The 15,572-nt window shown below is 35.2% G+C and overlaps 1 protein-coding gene across 1 annotated transcript; it reads left to right on the forward strand.

The window, feature by feature from the left end:
- Positions 1-2,428: 2,428 nt before the first annotated feature.
- Positions 2,429-8,816, forward strand: LOC126969602 (actinia tenebrosa protease inhibitors-like). The gene is made up of 5 exons (XM_050815146.1): positions 2,429-2,735; positions 3,226-3,310; positions 5,411-5,520; positions 7,219-7,309; positions 8,662-8,816. Exons 1-5 carry the CDS (start codon positions 2,465-2,467, stop codon positions 8,783-8,785), a joined length of 681 nt encoding a protein of 226 aa, XP_050671103.1. The 5' UTR covers positions 2,429-2,464; the 3' UTR covers positions 8,786-8,816.
- The last annotated feature ends 6,756 nt before the right edge of the window (positions 8,817-15,572 follow it).

Below are 15,572 nucleotides of genomic sequence, written 5' to 3' on the forward strand. Positions count from 1 at the left end.
TTTCTTGTGCCGTATCGTCTCTATCAGAGCGTCATTTATTTTCGAAGCGGTAGTGTATTAGAAATGACATCAAAAAGAATCTAAAGGAATCAATTTTGAGAAAATAAATACCTTTAATGAAATTAAAGGTGCTAATAACTAATTTAAGTATAGTTAATTCTTATGGATTAAATACAGTAACCTTTCGAGTAAAAATCCGCTCAATCTTTCTCTAGGCTGGCCTGCTTGCAACGGAGTATTCCTGCTATCGCTAAAGTGCTAATTAGGAATATAATATAAATTTTTGACATAACTAAAAGTGATAATACGTATTCTGAAAATAATCACTTAAATGGCGCCCCCATTTCTTTTATCTGCAGCCTAAATGAGAATAAATCTTCTTAGAATTACACATAAGCATATTGCATGTGTACATACTCAATACCTCAATTAATACCGTTTGGCGACGATGCAGCTCCATGTGTACAAGAAGCTGAAGGACGAAATATCTATTTCTGATGATGTTTCTTATGAGAAGAATATACTAGAAAGACGTAAGTAAGGTAAGTGATACACCTCGCCCATTAAATGCAGTGCCGCTCAAGATTTTTTTAATACCCTAGAGGCGTCGTAATTTTGCTCATTACACATGCGGAAGGAACACTTCATATCGTCTTGTATTTCAGTGTAACTAAGTACGGAAACTCTTTCACAATCTATTACAACTCTACCAACCAAAATATTACAACTACTTAGTAACACTCCTTTTTACACGCTTTTTATTAGCTTCACCTGTATGTATATTTGTTTGTAACCGACTCATTTGGGCGCGATTTTGACCCACTTTAAACGGCCAGATTTCGTTCAAACTTCGTAGATTTATCGAGGACTGATGATAATACATTAATTTGATAAAATTATTCCATTTATCAATTTGCAAAATAAGATTTTTGTTAATTTATTTAAAGGCAGGAATTGATGTTAATTTTAAATTTCAACCATTACCTTTAACTGATTTATCTATAGGATATTTTCTAATACCAAAGTGATTTTTTTTCTCTTTAGCGTGTTTTTTAGTTGTTTCAAACTATTATATAATATTATTATTACTAAATTATATACGGCAATAATTTTTCACTATTACATGTTTAATTTAATCGTATTGCCGTCATTTTGCCGCACCAGAAACTTAATATCCGAAACGTTGCAAGCTTCCTGCGAGACATTATCATTTTAAACCTTTTTTTTCTTATTATATTTCTGTGGTGAAGCCCTATTTGTGTCCGACAGTACACCGCGGAATGCAAGCTCAGGAATTTGAATACAAATTGAAAATGCCATTAGACCAGCAAACATCTGCTCTCCGATCAAACGCGGCTATTCTAATCTCTTCATTGGGAAATTATTGGCAACATTAGCGAAGCACAATATAGTAATAATAGTTTCGATATAAACAGGTTGCACTTAAGGTTCAATTGTCCCGGTGTTATTGTTGTTATCAAACATCTCCTAAACGGCTAAGCCAATTTGTTTGAACCCATCATCTATTTTTCATACCCTTAAGTGATATGGGTCACCCTTAAATATTTTTTTTTATTTTTTTTACATTTTATTTCGCGCTTTTACGATCTACAACTATCTTTGTATCGCGATTTTTATATTATTCTGTTCCATCCACAAATCAATATATATACAATAATAATTGTAGTACGATATATTTGATAGGTCTGACAATCGGTTTCATCTGCTTGTTATACCCCAATGTTGGTCATAATTTTGGAATCAATTAAGAATTCTAAGCTACACTGCATTCTGATGGGCAGGGCGTATCAATTACCAAATGACGAACGTCTAGTAATTTTTTCTCTTAAATATTGTATCACGCTCAAAACTCTGCCGACGCGTCTATTAGGCAGAGTCTTCGTTCAGTTGTGTTTCGACCGCGCTTTGAATACAACGCCACGCAATGACAAAGTATTCATTGAAAAACTATCCAAATAACAGCATATCCAAACTCAAAAAGGATGGAGTGTCGTATTGCAGGTAAGTTCCCCTTTAAATTAACAATATCGTGTAAGTAATTTGAGGTTTTTAATGATTTTGCTAAAAAAATTAAAAATGTTCTTGCCTCGTGTTCGCGTCCAAGCTTCTCATGGGCGTACCCATACAATAAGAGTTTGAACATTACTGCGACGAAATAAGGTGTTAATTTGAATGAATGTTTTAATGTTAACGTATGCGTATATACAACGCCGCTCGGATATTTTTTGACGATCTTTTAATTGGCAATTGGGAATATAATTGTTTATTGTACGTCAATAATTCTAGTAAAACAACTTATTATAACAAAGTTGAAATCAAAATGCTTATAAATCATATAGCATGGCCTTAAGTATTTCAGCAATTCCGAACTTCTATACTTTATGATGTCATAAATATTTTATAGCGCACACCAGTCACACTTTCGCAATTTCTTAATACCGAGATGGAAATTCGAATTTATGTTAATGTACTTGAATTATTTATATTCTTTGTAACAAATGGATATTGTGTGTATCAAAGTGATGTACGCAGTACATCGACGGTTTCTGTTCGGTTGGTTACATTGACAACTGCTTCTATTCGGCAGAGTACATCTCCGAAGCCATCTACTATTTTCAGACGGATCAATATCGATCGTAGTATTTATTATAATCGGTCAACAGATATGGAATTGCTTCAGTTAGGAGATACTAGACGCCGCAACTCGAGAAGGCGTGAGTTATATATATATTTTATTTATAACCTCATTTCATATTAGGACCCCTTATTTCGTATACTTTGTGTTTAACATTGTTGATTTAAATTTTCAATTGATAAAATTAATTGACATACACAAAAATATAATTAAAAAGAAAAATAACAAGAAACATTACTTAACACTAAAAATATATAGTTTTCAGTTATGGAATTTTATAACGGTGACTTTTATTTGTTTTAAATCCAAGAAAATATAGTATATAATAGTAAACATTGTTTAGAAACGATTTTTTTGTTAAAATACCTATGTTATGTTTCAAATCAATTGTATAAAGAGGTTTCTTTGAATATTTAAGTATAAAATATGTTTCTATTTAAAGCAATCGAATAATAAATGATTTCTCCAATAATTTGAGTAAATTAGAGTCTTTATTTGCTTGTAACAGTTTAATAAAGGGGTTTCTAAAAAAATTTAGTTAATCAAAGTATGTTTATATTTGAAGATAGGATCACAAAATTCAGAAATTTGGAACTGGGAAAAATGGTGCCTCTTGCAGAAGCAGAAAGGCAAATGTGACGAGAAGCTGAAGAGGTAAGTGAACTTAATTTATTTAAATCAATTTATGAGCCACGGATACGGATGGACAGGTCGAGAATCATTGGAGAGCTTGCACGACTAGACTCCACTATCTAGTAGTGCCTGTACGTCACTACTTAATAAAGTAACGAAGAAAATGCGATCCTTTTATAATCAAAACAGCCTTGATTTTTTTATGAAAATAAGTGACGAGACGATCAGGATGTAAAGTTGTCGCTCAGGATTCTTGAAAAATCAATAAAATTTGAGTGGCACTACAATTGCGCTCGTCTCCTTCAGACATAAGATGTTAAGTCTCATTTGCCCAGTAATTTGACTATCTACGGCGCCCTACAGGCCGAAATACAATAATGCTTACACATTACTGCTTCACGGCTAAAATAGGTGCCAGAGCCTCCCATTGGTTAAATTGAAATACTAGAACCAAGTGTGTATTTTCAGGAGAGAATGAGTTGAATGAATGAGCCGGAAGACGTCCACTGCTGGACAAAGGCCTCCCCCAAAGATCTCCACTACGATCGGTCCTGCGCTCCCCTCATCCAACGTATTCCGGCGATCTTGACCAGATCGTCGGTCCATCTTGTGGGGGGCCTACCAACACTGCGTCTTTCGTTCGCCATTCGAGGCCCTTACTGCCCCAACGGTCATCTGTCCGTCGAACTATGTGCCCTGCCCACTGCCACTTCAGTTTCGCAACCAGCTGCATTATGTCGGTTACTTTGGTTCTCCTACGGATCTCCTCATTTCTGATTCGATCTCGAGAATCTGAAAAATAAAAGTATTTGTTTGTTGGTGATTATAACAGGAACCTTTATTTTTTACTTAGAAATACCTATTTTTCGCAATATAATTTTCAGTATAATTCAGTCAATGACATTTTTACAATATACTAGCTGACCCGGCAGACGTTCTTATAGTTTCGGAAAAAAGTGGCTGTGGCATACGGACGGACAGACAGACAGACATGACGAATCTATAAGAATTATTTTGGTTTTTTGCCATTTGGCTACGGAACCCTTAAAATAATGCTGGTGGAATTTCGTAAAATCCGTTCTTAATTGACCTTTATCCGGCGAAAGGATTCCTACCAAATTTCAAGTCTCTACGCAAGAGATATCGCGATGAGTCAAAATATAGGTGGAAATCTCTTATAAGTATATAGATTTAGATGATTCATATAATCAGCGAGCGCGGATACTTAATTTAAATGGCAAAACAACGTTTGCCGGATCAGCTTTTGTGTCGCCGATAGCGTGGATGATCAAATATTTTTGATACTTTAAATTGTCAGCATGGGAGTTATTTAATTGTAGGTGATCACTCACAACAATGAGACAAACAAAAGTAGGAACCCAGTTCAATGCTGGACGAATATTATGTAATAGCCGCTTAAATTTAATTTTACCTTATTTAATTTTGCCGATATATAAATTCTAACGGTCTTATTCATAAAGACTTTTCGGAGGTTTAAAACATTGCTTATAGACGCTAGTTAAAAAATGATATTCTTAATCGCATATTAGAGCTAAAACACTCATTACCCCTTCGATAAAGCTGACGTGACGTGGCTAGGACCCTTCTATAAACCTATTTTAAGCCCTCTTTAGCAAAAAACATGGCCGAATTCGATGAGCTGTCTCGTATTTGACGTTTGTTTTTCGATGTCAGTCAGTTCACAGCTGTTTTTTATTTAATTTATTAAGTGGCACGGGTTCATAGCTGTAATTAGTTATCACTACCAACCTACAACGCTACTCAAAACATAGATTTTTGAAGTTTGAACTTATTTCAACATCGATTTTTGACAACTGACAAGCCTTGACAAGCTGTTGACAACTGTTTCTATAGACAGTCCATCGTTACATCAGTTAAAATAAAGTTTTTTGTACGAAATGGCCACATTGCGTACTATAGAGACGTATTTGTTATCGGAGGTTTACCATACGATTATGAATAAGGAATTTTATCGAACGTTCGATAGTCTTAAAATACGTTCTAACTAATATACACCTTCGATAAGCGTTTTATTATGAATAAGGAGGTAAGTCTTTAATTACTCTCAATTCCAAAAATAATAGAGTTTATATTTTCCAGGTATTACTATGATGTGCGTCTAGGTGTATGTTTATCTTTTGACTACAGTGGTTGCAATCAAAACAAAAACAATTTCGAATCTAAACAAAAATGTGAACGCTTCTGTAAAGGTATGTGTACACTTACTAAACAATGTCAATGAATAGGATTGGTGAATATTATTGCTAACTTCGAGTCCGGAGTCAGTCAAGTGACATCACGTAAGCCAATACAGATCAGAACTCGGGCGGAACCTTTTGGGCTTACAAAAGTGGAGAGTAGGTACAGGAGGTTTTATTTTCCACTGTTTATTTGGTTGGACTTTTTCCGGGGCTAGTGACAGCCGAGGTCACAAGAGCTTAGTTGTCTTAAAAAGCGAAGAGAAGTTTGACTTGAGACATTGTTCATGCATTTCTCAACCTACTTTTCTCGAGTGGATCAGTGCCTTAGTACGCACGCAAATTCGTTACCTGAAAAATATAAGGCAATCCCTGTTTTCTGAAGCACAAGTGGCGCAATCTTCCATTAGGTGCTTAGATGTTACAGCGCGTTATGCCTGGAGGACACTTTCTGTTTTGTTTTAAGACAGTTTTCATCCACGTAAAACTGATCCAAGATTTAAGGGCCTCGGTTGGAATTTCCTTTACAACTTCCCCTAAAGAGGCATGGGTCAACCCATACCGAGGGCAAGGTCAATCGTTAGTTAATATTTAAAAAAAGATTTGCTCAAGTATGCTGCCTTGCGGAATTTTGTTCTTTGTGTCTATTTCGTAACCCCACAATTGTCGGTTGCTAAGTGAAAAGTAAAATAAGAAGTATTACTTCGAAAGTCTTGTACATCAATATCTCCTCATATTTCTTATCCTTAAACAATATTATGAGTAATAGATGGTAGAGAAGTAAAAAAAGCAACGACGATTCAAGGATTAGTTCATTTGTTCCATAAAAAGCAATAGATATGTGAACTGTTTCTTTTGATGTTTGGTGCAGTGCAACTAAAGAGGAAATCATTTTTGATTTCATAAATTCAGGGAAGCATCTTTACGCAGGATGCCAGCTTTTTGGGTTCCATAGCCTTTTTCTGCCAGAGCCTGTGTAATTACGGGGCTAATGAGACTTAGCATTTTATATCTCAAAAATATTATGAAGAGCGAAATTGTGATGTTGCTTAGAATTAAGTCATTTCAAGAATACTGAGCGACACCGCATTTTAACGGGCGGAGCGTATTGCCTGCTACCAGTTGAACATCTGTAATTTTGGGTTTAACTAAGAACCCTGATCGGCATTGCAAGGGAAATAGGCAGAGCAAATCATAAAAATAAAAGGCATAGAAAGGCAATTATTTTCTCAAAATTTATTCCTTTACAATTCTTTTTGATGTCATTTCTAGTATACTAGATACTACTACCGCGCTCTGAGAGAGAAGAAGCGGCGCAAGAAACTCTGCCAGCATTCTTTTTTGCGCACTTTTTAATAAAATATACAATTTTGTACGGTATAAAATAATCATAATCTAATCCCAGGCTGTCCGATCACTTAGATTCAGCTGTGGAGGAGTAGGATTTACAACAGAGCCATTTTTTAATAAAACATTTAAATTTATTTATAATGCTTAAATAGTGGCTGGGACTTTATTATAAAAGTGTATATTTACCTTTAAAGCTATTATGTATCTTATGAAGCCTACTAGAATTAGTTACAAGCAATCCCTTATTTCTATTGTTATAATAATGAAAATCACTATTAAGAGCAAAAAGGTGACGATATTTGTGAACGTATTAAAATACATATTAAAATTTATTAAAAATAATACTCGAGACATTTACAGGTATTAGGCATTCGACTAATCTAGAAATGGATCGAGAACTAAAGTGCACTTTGCAGCCAGATATTGGAAAATGTTTAGGTTTTCAAGAGAGGTGAGTTAATTGGCATTATTATAAAACCTTTAATTACATTGAATATAAATAAATTCAAGAATCAATTACATATTTACTAAGTACCCTGGTATGTGTTTAAAATAAAAAAATCAGTGGGAGGTGCCTTTGCACAGGATTCCGGCTAGATTATGTGTACTATTTCTGCCGTGAAGCAGTAATGTGTAAGTCTGAAGGGCGCCGTAGCTAGTGAAATTACTGGGCAAATGATACTTATCATCTTATGTCTCAAGGTGACGATTGCGATTGTACTTCCGCTCAGAATTTTTGGGTTTTTCAAGAAACCTGAGCGACACTGCATTGTAATGGGCGTATGGTGTATCAATTACCATCAGCTGAACGTCCTACTCATCTCGTCCCTTATTGTCATAGAAAAATTTTTGACTTTTCTAATCTATTGTTACAGACAGCTACAAAAGCATGAACCTTTGAACATTTTGATGCTGTTGTTTCGGCTAATTAAAGCTCTGTTCAAACTAAGGCGAATAACGCTCGCGCCGATTGTGTCAGCTAACTTGTATGGACGTGTTCAAATTGACGCGAGTAGTCGCTCAAGTTGAAGCGAAACAAGAGCGGGACGCCCGGCAGGATTGTTTAATCTCACAATGCATGATGTTTTTCCACTGAAGAACACCAAAATGACACGCGGGAATTCGCGTCAGTTTGAGAGGCTAAGCGAGCGAGTGAATTACGCTTAAGGCGACACTAAACGCCGGCGACCTTGAGCGATATGAGTTCACGGCTCCTATGTAACAAAACCAATATTTTCAAAATTCTTGCGTCGAAAATTTCACATTTTCACAGGCGCAAACAGTTTAATTGCTTACAATCCTCATTATTGATTACTAATCTTAATAAATGTACCAACACAAAAAAGTAAAAGATATAAGAACAACTTTTATGTGAGCAGTATACTAAACAAATGCATCATGCCGAGAAAAAACTTGTTTAACTGCTAACTAAACTGGTAATTCATAATGGCTCTGAAGTGTTAAGTTTAACTAACAGCAAGCATTAGCAACCTACAAGTAAGACTTAAGGGTATGTGTAACAGGATAAAGTAGTGTTTATAGCTCCAAATGCAATATTTTCACCACAAAACTTGTCTAAAAACACCTTGTTTGCAGCACGTTATTCTCCTCAGTTTGAACAGAGCTTGATTTGAGTAAATCTCAAATTAATAGTAATTTTGTATGTAAACGTTTGCCGATTTTCAGATATCTACTTTTACTATTACATATTTTTCGGATACAAATTAAAATGTTGGACTTACATAAAAATTTGTATAGTATTTATTATCTATTGTTTTTTTTATAATATGCATATTTTTGTAGGTATTACTATGATTTAAATAAAGATTACTGTCGAAAATTCATCTACGGTGGCTGTGGTACTGGAATCAACAGTTTCAAAACAAAATACAACTGTATGAAGACCTGTTCAAATGAGAGAGTGTAGTAAAGGGCTGCAATTATAAAATAATATAGAGCGTTATATTTTATTCTTTCAAATATTTTTAGTTTTGTATTGAGTGATTTCCAGTGGGAGGCTCCTTTGCACAGGAAGCCGGCTAGATTATGGGTACCACAACGGCGCCTATTTCTGCCATGAAGCAGTAATTTGTAAACATTACTGTGTTTCGGTCTGAAGGGCGCCATAGATAGTGAAATTACTGGGCAAAAGAGACGTAATATCTTATGTCTCAAGATGACGAGCGCAATTGTAGTGCCGCTCAGAATTTTTGGTTTTTTCAAGAATACTGAATGGCACTGCATTGTAATGGGTAGGGCGTATCAATTACCATCAGCTGAATGTCTCGTCCCATGTTTTCATTAAAAAAATATTTTGTTACTCAAGTGATTTCTGAGCATGAGAATTAAATATAAAAAATAATAGTACGTAAAAAATGCACATTGAATAATTTTCAAAAAAATACATGCTGTGCGTTCTACAAGTCTAGCAAAACTCTCTTAGAAAAAAGCGATTGTATGAAACGTGCAGTCATTGCTAGATTGACAGATGACGGCTATAATCTTGTGAAAAACACAGATAGCCCAAATCCACTTCGTTTTAAGCAACTGTTCGCTTCAAAACTTAGCCGGATTATACTTCGTCACCATAATATTGTAATTATTAATTCATGTCAAATCACTGCACGTTTCATACTAAATTTCAATTTTTACTTAGGCAGTCCCGCCTCTTATTACGTAGTGTTTACGTCCTCTTTGTGTATAATATATAATAATAAATAAAAAAAACACTATTCAAGGTCAAGAAAATGACATTAATGAATGTCAAAAGTTTTCTTTTCTTTTTATATCCACCGCCACTTTGGAAAAGGCTGAGCTATAATGAGAAGAAGTGGCAAGAGACCATAGCCACATCTTTTTACAAATCATTTCAATTGATAAAGTGTTGCCACAAATACACTCAAACGTCAAATACTTAATGCCTTTCCCGTGTAAGTTAAAAAAAGTAAATGTTAACTAATACGTAACAATTACGTTATAATTTCTTTTTCCGTTTTTCTGTATGTATATGTCCGCTGGCATGGTATTTTCGTTGCTTTATAGCGTCCACGCAAACGGCGTCACAGGCAGTACCTAGTACTACAATACCTATGCTTATGGATCTGGTCTGGTGAAAATGCCTAGTGGACATAATTCTTACAATTCTGTCCACATTTACCTTCTATATTTTGTGGAGTCAGCTTATTTCATCCATCCTTTATATACATCAATTATATATCTCGTGCATAAAAATAAGTTAGACCTACTAACATAGAATATAAACAAAATTTCACTCTCGCACAGACACAAAACACACGCGCAGGTCCGGCCACATATGGAGTATTGCTGTCATCTCTGGCCTGGTGCACCCCAGTATCAGCTCGATCCATTTGACCGCGGGAGATGCAAAGCAGCTCGAATTATCGGGGATCCAGTGCTCTGTGAACGGCTGGATCACTTGGCGTGACGTAGAGACGTCGCTTCGTTGTGCGTCTTCTACCGCATTTACCGCGGGGAGTGTTCAGAAGAGCTGTTACACCTGATTCCTGCCGCCGACTTCCACCTTCGCACGGAACGCCACAAACTAGGATATCATCCCCACCATCTGGATGCGTGGCGGTCCTCCACTATGCGTTTTTCAAGGAGCTTTCTTCCACGTTCCATTCTATTAAATTCCATTTCATTCATTCCACTACAAAGCTGTGGAATGAACTTCGTTGTGCCGTGTTTTTGGGACGAAACTACATCGGTACCAGATCGTCGGTCCATCTTGTGGGGGGCCTACCAACACTGCGCCTTCCGGTACGTGGTCGCTATGCAAGGACGTTTCTGCCCCACCGGCCATCTGTCCGTTGAACTACGTGCCTTGCGAATTGTCACTTCAGTTTCGCAATCATTGGGTTATGTCGGCCACTTTGGTTCTCAAGCGGATCTCCTAATTTCTGATTCAATCTCACAGGAAAACTCCGAGCATAGCTCTCTCCATTACCCTCTGAGCGACAAAGAGCTTCCTCATAAGGTCCATAGCGACCACGTCTGGTCACACTGGTTGAAAACCGTTGTCTTCAGACACTGCGGTATTTGGTACGAAAAGATTTTCCGAAGCTTCCCGAACGCTGCCATTCCGAGTTGGATTCGACGATTGACCTCTTTCGCGAAATTGGCCCTGCCTAACTGGATTGTTTGTACAAGGTAGACGTACTCGTCGACAATTTCGAGAGTACAGTTCCCAATTGTTACGGCAGCAGGTGCGACATGGACATTTGACATGATCCCCCTATCAATACAATAGGGTTACTATTTCTATCGTAAGGTATTGCGTTAGGAAGCGCAGAGTCTATCATGTTATCTATGAGATAATATAGTAACAAAAAGCAATTCAATCCATTGGTAATAATATAGCAGGCAACATTGAGTAATTAAAAGTATTTGATACTAATACATAATAATACAACAATCTATTGCTTAACAGCGTTGCAGTGTCCAGATTGCCAGCATACAGGAATCTGCCGGAAAAAAAGGGTGCTGTCTTATTTGGATTTTTTTTAAAGATTGCATCTTTAAGTTTCAGGGTGACGCGGACGGTCGCGTAACACGATTTGATCGGTTTTATATCTGGGTACAATACGCGGGTTGTTTTGAGTTTCGTGAAATTCAGATCATTTTGTCATTGCAATGCGAAGGTGTGTGAAATAACATAGTATAGGATTACTATCAAATACATCAAAAATTCAAGAAATGACTAACACAATCCAAACTCCTATTCAAGCTGGGAATTCAAAGATAAGAAAGATATTAGAATATGTAGACTAACTATATATAAAGGGAAATACATTTCATTTAGCAAATCCAAAAACAAAGGTGAAATTGACAGAATAAATCGTATCGATTCACATAATGTATCATATTACAATTTTTTTCTCCAAATCACCGTCAAAGTACTTAATAAGTTACTTCATTTTTAAACATTTAATATTCTTAAAGTGACACAATAGATATAAAAAGTAAAGCGATACGGTTATTACGAGGAGCTTGATATTTAAATCTTCGCAATTACTGGCAGCCTTCTAACTTTAAGAAAGTTGGTTAATTATGGATTCCTCAAACTAATTAGAGGGATATTCAGACAGCGATATCTTTTTGTACTGTCTAGGAATACGATATTTTGAATAGGTGCTTAGCTTTGTGTGCCTCTAAGAGTCTCCATTGCCTAGCCCTTGAGAGTATTTAATTGAATTCCAAGAAATGAAAGAAGCACTTGTAATATTAACTGCACCATCTCTTACCTAGTCTCATAAGGTTAAGAGGATAATTAGTTCATGCTTAAGAACATTTTTATATCCTTATTGTATTTTATACTTTATTCAACTAATTGAATAAGGCTACTGGAAACCCAAGCGCTGGCAGCTATCTCGGTCAACGGATCAGCCTAGCTATCCAACGCGGAAATGCTACCAGTATTCTTGGTACGAGTCCACGTAATGATAGTTTTAATTTTATGTAGTCACAGTATTGTAAATATAGTTATAAGATTTGTTTTGTTTGAATAAACGTATATTCAACTATAATGATTTAATATTTATTTATAAAACGAAATAAAAAACTTTCTAACTGCAAATAAACAAAGTAACCCCTCGTTTACACAATATAAAACTTATTAACACAATTGTCAAATCTGTATTAAAATTATTTTATACTAGCAATGCCCCGCGGTTTCACTCGCTTAAATACAGATCTCGTGGTAGTGGAAAGTCTACTAACGGCCGTTCCCAATATTCAGTCTATCTCCGGTTGTGGCCTACTCGAGATAAAAATCATAACTATCGTTGAATTTTCTGTCTCAATAAACTTATCGACGGTAACTCACCTTATCCGTACACGCTGTTTGTCAATGTGAGGACGTATAACTTACCAGCGATAGAAGTTTATATGAAAATTGCAATTCTCGCGTCCCAATATAAGGTGATAATAATGACTTATATACCCCATATTGGAACAGCTTCAGATTATTGACAGCTAATTACTGACAGTAGAAGGTAATAATTTATCTCTATCTGTAGATAGTATATTGGGAACGGCCGTAAGTCAGACTATAGATTTAGTTTTGTAAAAGTATTTTACCGGTATCAAAACGGCCTCTAATAAAATATCATTTAATAAGATAAGGATTAATAGAGAGGTATGAATAATATGGTTTTAGTAGTTGACCCAGCAAACGTTGTATTGCCGATATTAAAATCGCGATTCAAAAGTAACTGTTGATCGTAGATGGGTGAAAATTTGAAGTTGTATGTATTTTTTAATGCTGACTCATAATAAAACAAATTTAAAAAAAAATGTCAAAAAAAATTAAAAAAAAAATCGTGTGGAAACCACTCTTAAACATTTAGGGGTATGAAAATAGATGTTGGCCGATTCTCAGACCTACTAAATATGCTCACAAAATTTAATGAGAATCGGTCAAGCCGTTTCGGAGGAGTACGGGAACGAACATTGTGACACGAGAACTTTATATATAAGATTATTGTCGGCACTTATGAATTTCTGAAATGTAAAAAACTACTTATAGTGGCATAACTACAGTTGGACATATGGGACTTTTTTGTAGATATTTATATATATTTTTTGTTCTACCATCAATAGTTTCCTCAGCGCACGCGATGACAGATTATTTATGACATATTTTTTCACACCATATTGAATTTTTAATAGGGATTCTTATTTTTTTTTGAAAATGTTCTATGTCACTCAGAAAAGATGCAGCTTCTAATGGTGAAAGAATTTTTGAAATTGGTCCAGTAGTTTTACTTTGAAAACATTACAAACAAACATACAAAAACACAAATGTTTCCTCTTTATTTTATTAGTTTTGATTAGACCATTTCAGAAACTGCATTATTTTTTGTCGGTACGTTATATACGGCCTGAAAATCTAGTTCTAATAGGTTTTACAATTACATTACAATCACGCTACCATAATTATGTTCTCCTGGTGTCTATGTAGTAATACGTCGTGCGCATGACATCAGAATATATTAAGGTACTCTCGCGTCATACATAAGATAATCTCTTCTTCAACTGTGATCGCCTGGTACCAAAACTTTGTATTATTGCATCCTATCTCAAACTCTCCACGTTAAATCTTATGAAATTATGTGTCTGTCTCATTCTCTCGCCGGCTGAATTCTATACATTTACCTGTTTTTGTCCCTATCGTCTCGCTTTTTCGTTTCATTGAAAAACCGTAACATATTCATTTTCACTATTTCAAAATTGGTCTTAGCTATAAGAGTTCAAATAACATTTATAGATTAAGGATCTTCTTAAACAACTGTCTCCCGCTTTTTGAATGTGTAATTGAAGCATGGTCGTTTAACTTTCAAAGATGAAAATCCTCGTCCTCCATTGGCTGCTAGCATTACAAAAATTTTGAAAAATAAATCAGGCGGATTACATTCAGATAGATCAGATCAAAACAGCATCATTGCTGAATGATATGCTACAAGATGGCTTCCGTTTTCCCGAAGTTTCTACTACAATAAGCAACAAGTGAACAATATACGTGTAAGTGCAAGAAACGAGGGACTTCGTGGACACCACAATGGTCTAAGTCTTTGGTTACCCTCCCCAGTCCTGATTAGACAGCAAGTGACCTTTTATATTCTAATAAAAATCATTTAAGACTTACAGTTTTCATCGCCGCCCGTAAGATGCTCTAATAGCATTTAATAAAACGGTAGAAATGGCGGACTGAAAAAAGTGCTTCAAAAATTGGTTAAATTTTTTTTATAGACATCATATTTTATTGTGGCCAGTAGTAGTGTAGCAAGCGATTTAATAACAATATATTACATTATTAGTAGTTTAACAGTTATAAGAACATTGAGTTTGTCACGTAAAAGAAGTAGTCTAATAATATATTATATATATACTATATAAAATTCTTGTGTCACGGTGTACGTAATTGAACTCCTCCAAAACGGCTCGACCGATTTTCGTAAATCTTGTCGTGCATATCGGCTAGGGTATGGGACAGCATCTATTTTTCATCCCCCTAAATGTTAAGGATGGCCTCAAAAAAAATTTTTTTTTGACATTTTTTTTTAATTTGTTTAATTATGATTCAGCATTATAAAATACATACAACTTCAAATTTTCACCAATCTACGATCAACATTTACTTTTTAATCGCGATTTTAATATTATTCTAATCCATCCACAGATAAGCACTAGAGTTGCAATATGTGCAATCGAATATAATGATTATTGTAGTACGATAAATTTTATGTATGATATATTTGGTAGGTCTGAGAATCGGCCGTCATCAAAAAATTTTTATTATTGAATTTTTTTATTACTTTAATATGTCAATACAATATTTGCTGGGTCAGCTAGTATAAATATATATATCAGAACTCAAAATTAGCTGCCGGTTGGTCATTGAAATAAAAGCGCCTATAGATTTCTCACGTAAGTACAATTTTTCATTATTTGTCTCTTTTGCATTGATTACAATTTGTGAAATTGTATTACCAACAAAAAGCTTCAATATTAGCTCGGAAAAAGCAAAAGCTTTTAGCTAAGTTAAAAATGGGTTATATCCTCAACAATAAATCTATCCACCGCTAGCGATAAATAATTCTCCAATTACTGACGTTGCAAAATGTTCCACAGCTGCGAGAAAACTAACTCCGGGAGAGTCAAACCAGATTTACGGATAAATAGTAGAGCTTTAC

Source organism: Leptidea sinapis, chromosome 18, assembly GCF_905404315.1.
Source record: "Leptidea sinapis chromosome 18, ilLepSina1.1, whole genome shotgun sequence".
Lineage (NCBI taxonomy): Eukaryota > Metazoa > Arthropoda > Insecta > Lepidoptera > Pieridae > Leptidea > Leptidea sinapis.

Coding starts and splice junctions, on each gene's coding strand:
- LOC126969602 (XM_050815146.1), top strand. CDS start 2,465: ATGGAAATTCGAATTTATGTTAATGTACTTGAATTATTTATATTCTTT. Junction 2,736..3,225: donor ACGCCGCAACTCGAGAAGGC/GTGAGTTATATA, acceptor ATTTGAAGATAG/GATCACAAAATTCAGAAATT. Junction 3,311..5,410: donor TGTGACGAGAAGCTGAAGAG/GTAAGTGAACTT, acceptor TATATTTTCCAG/GTATTACTATGATGTGCGTC.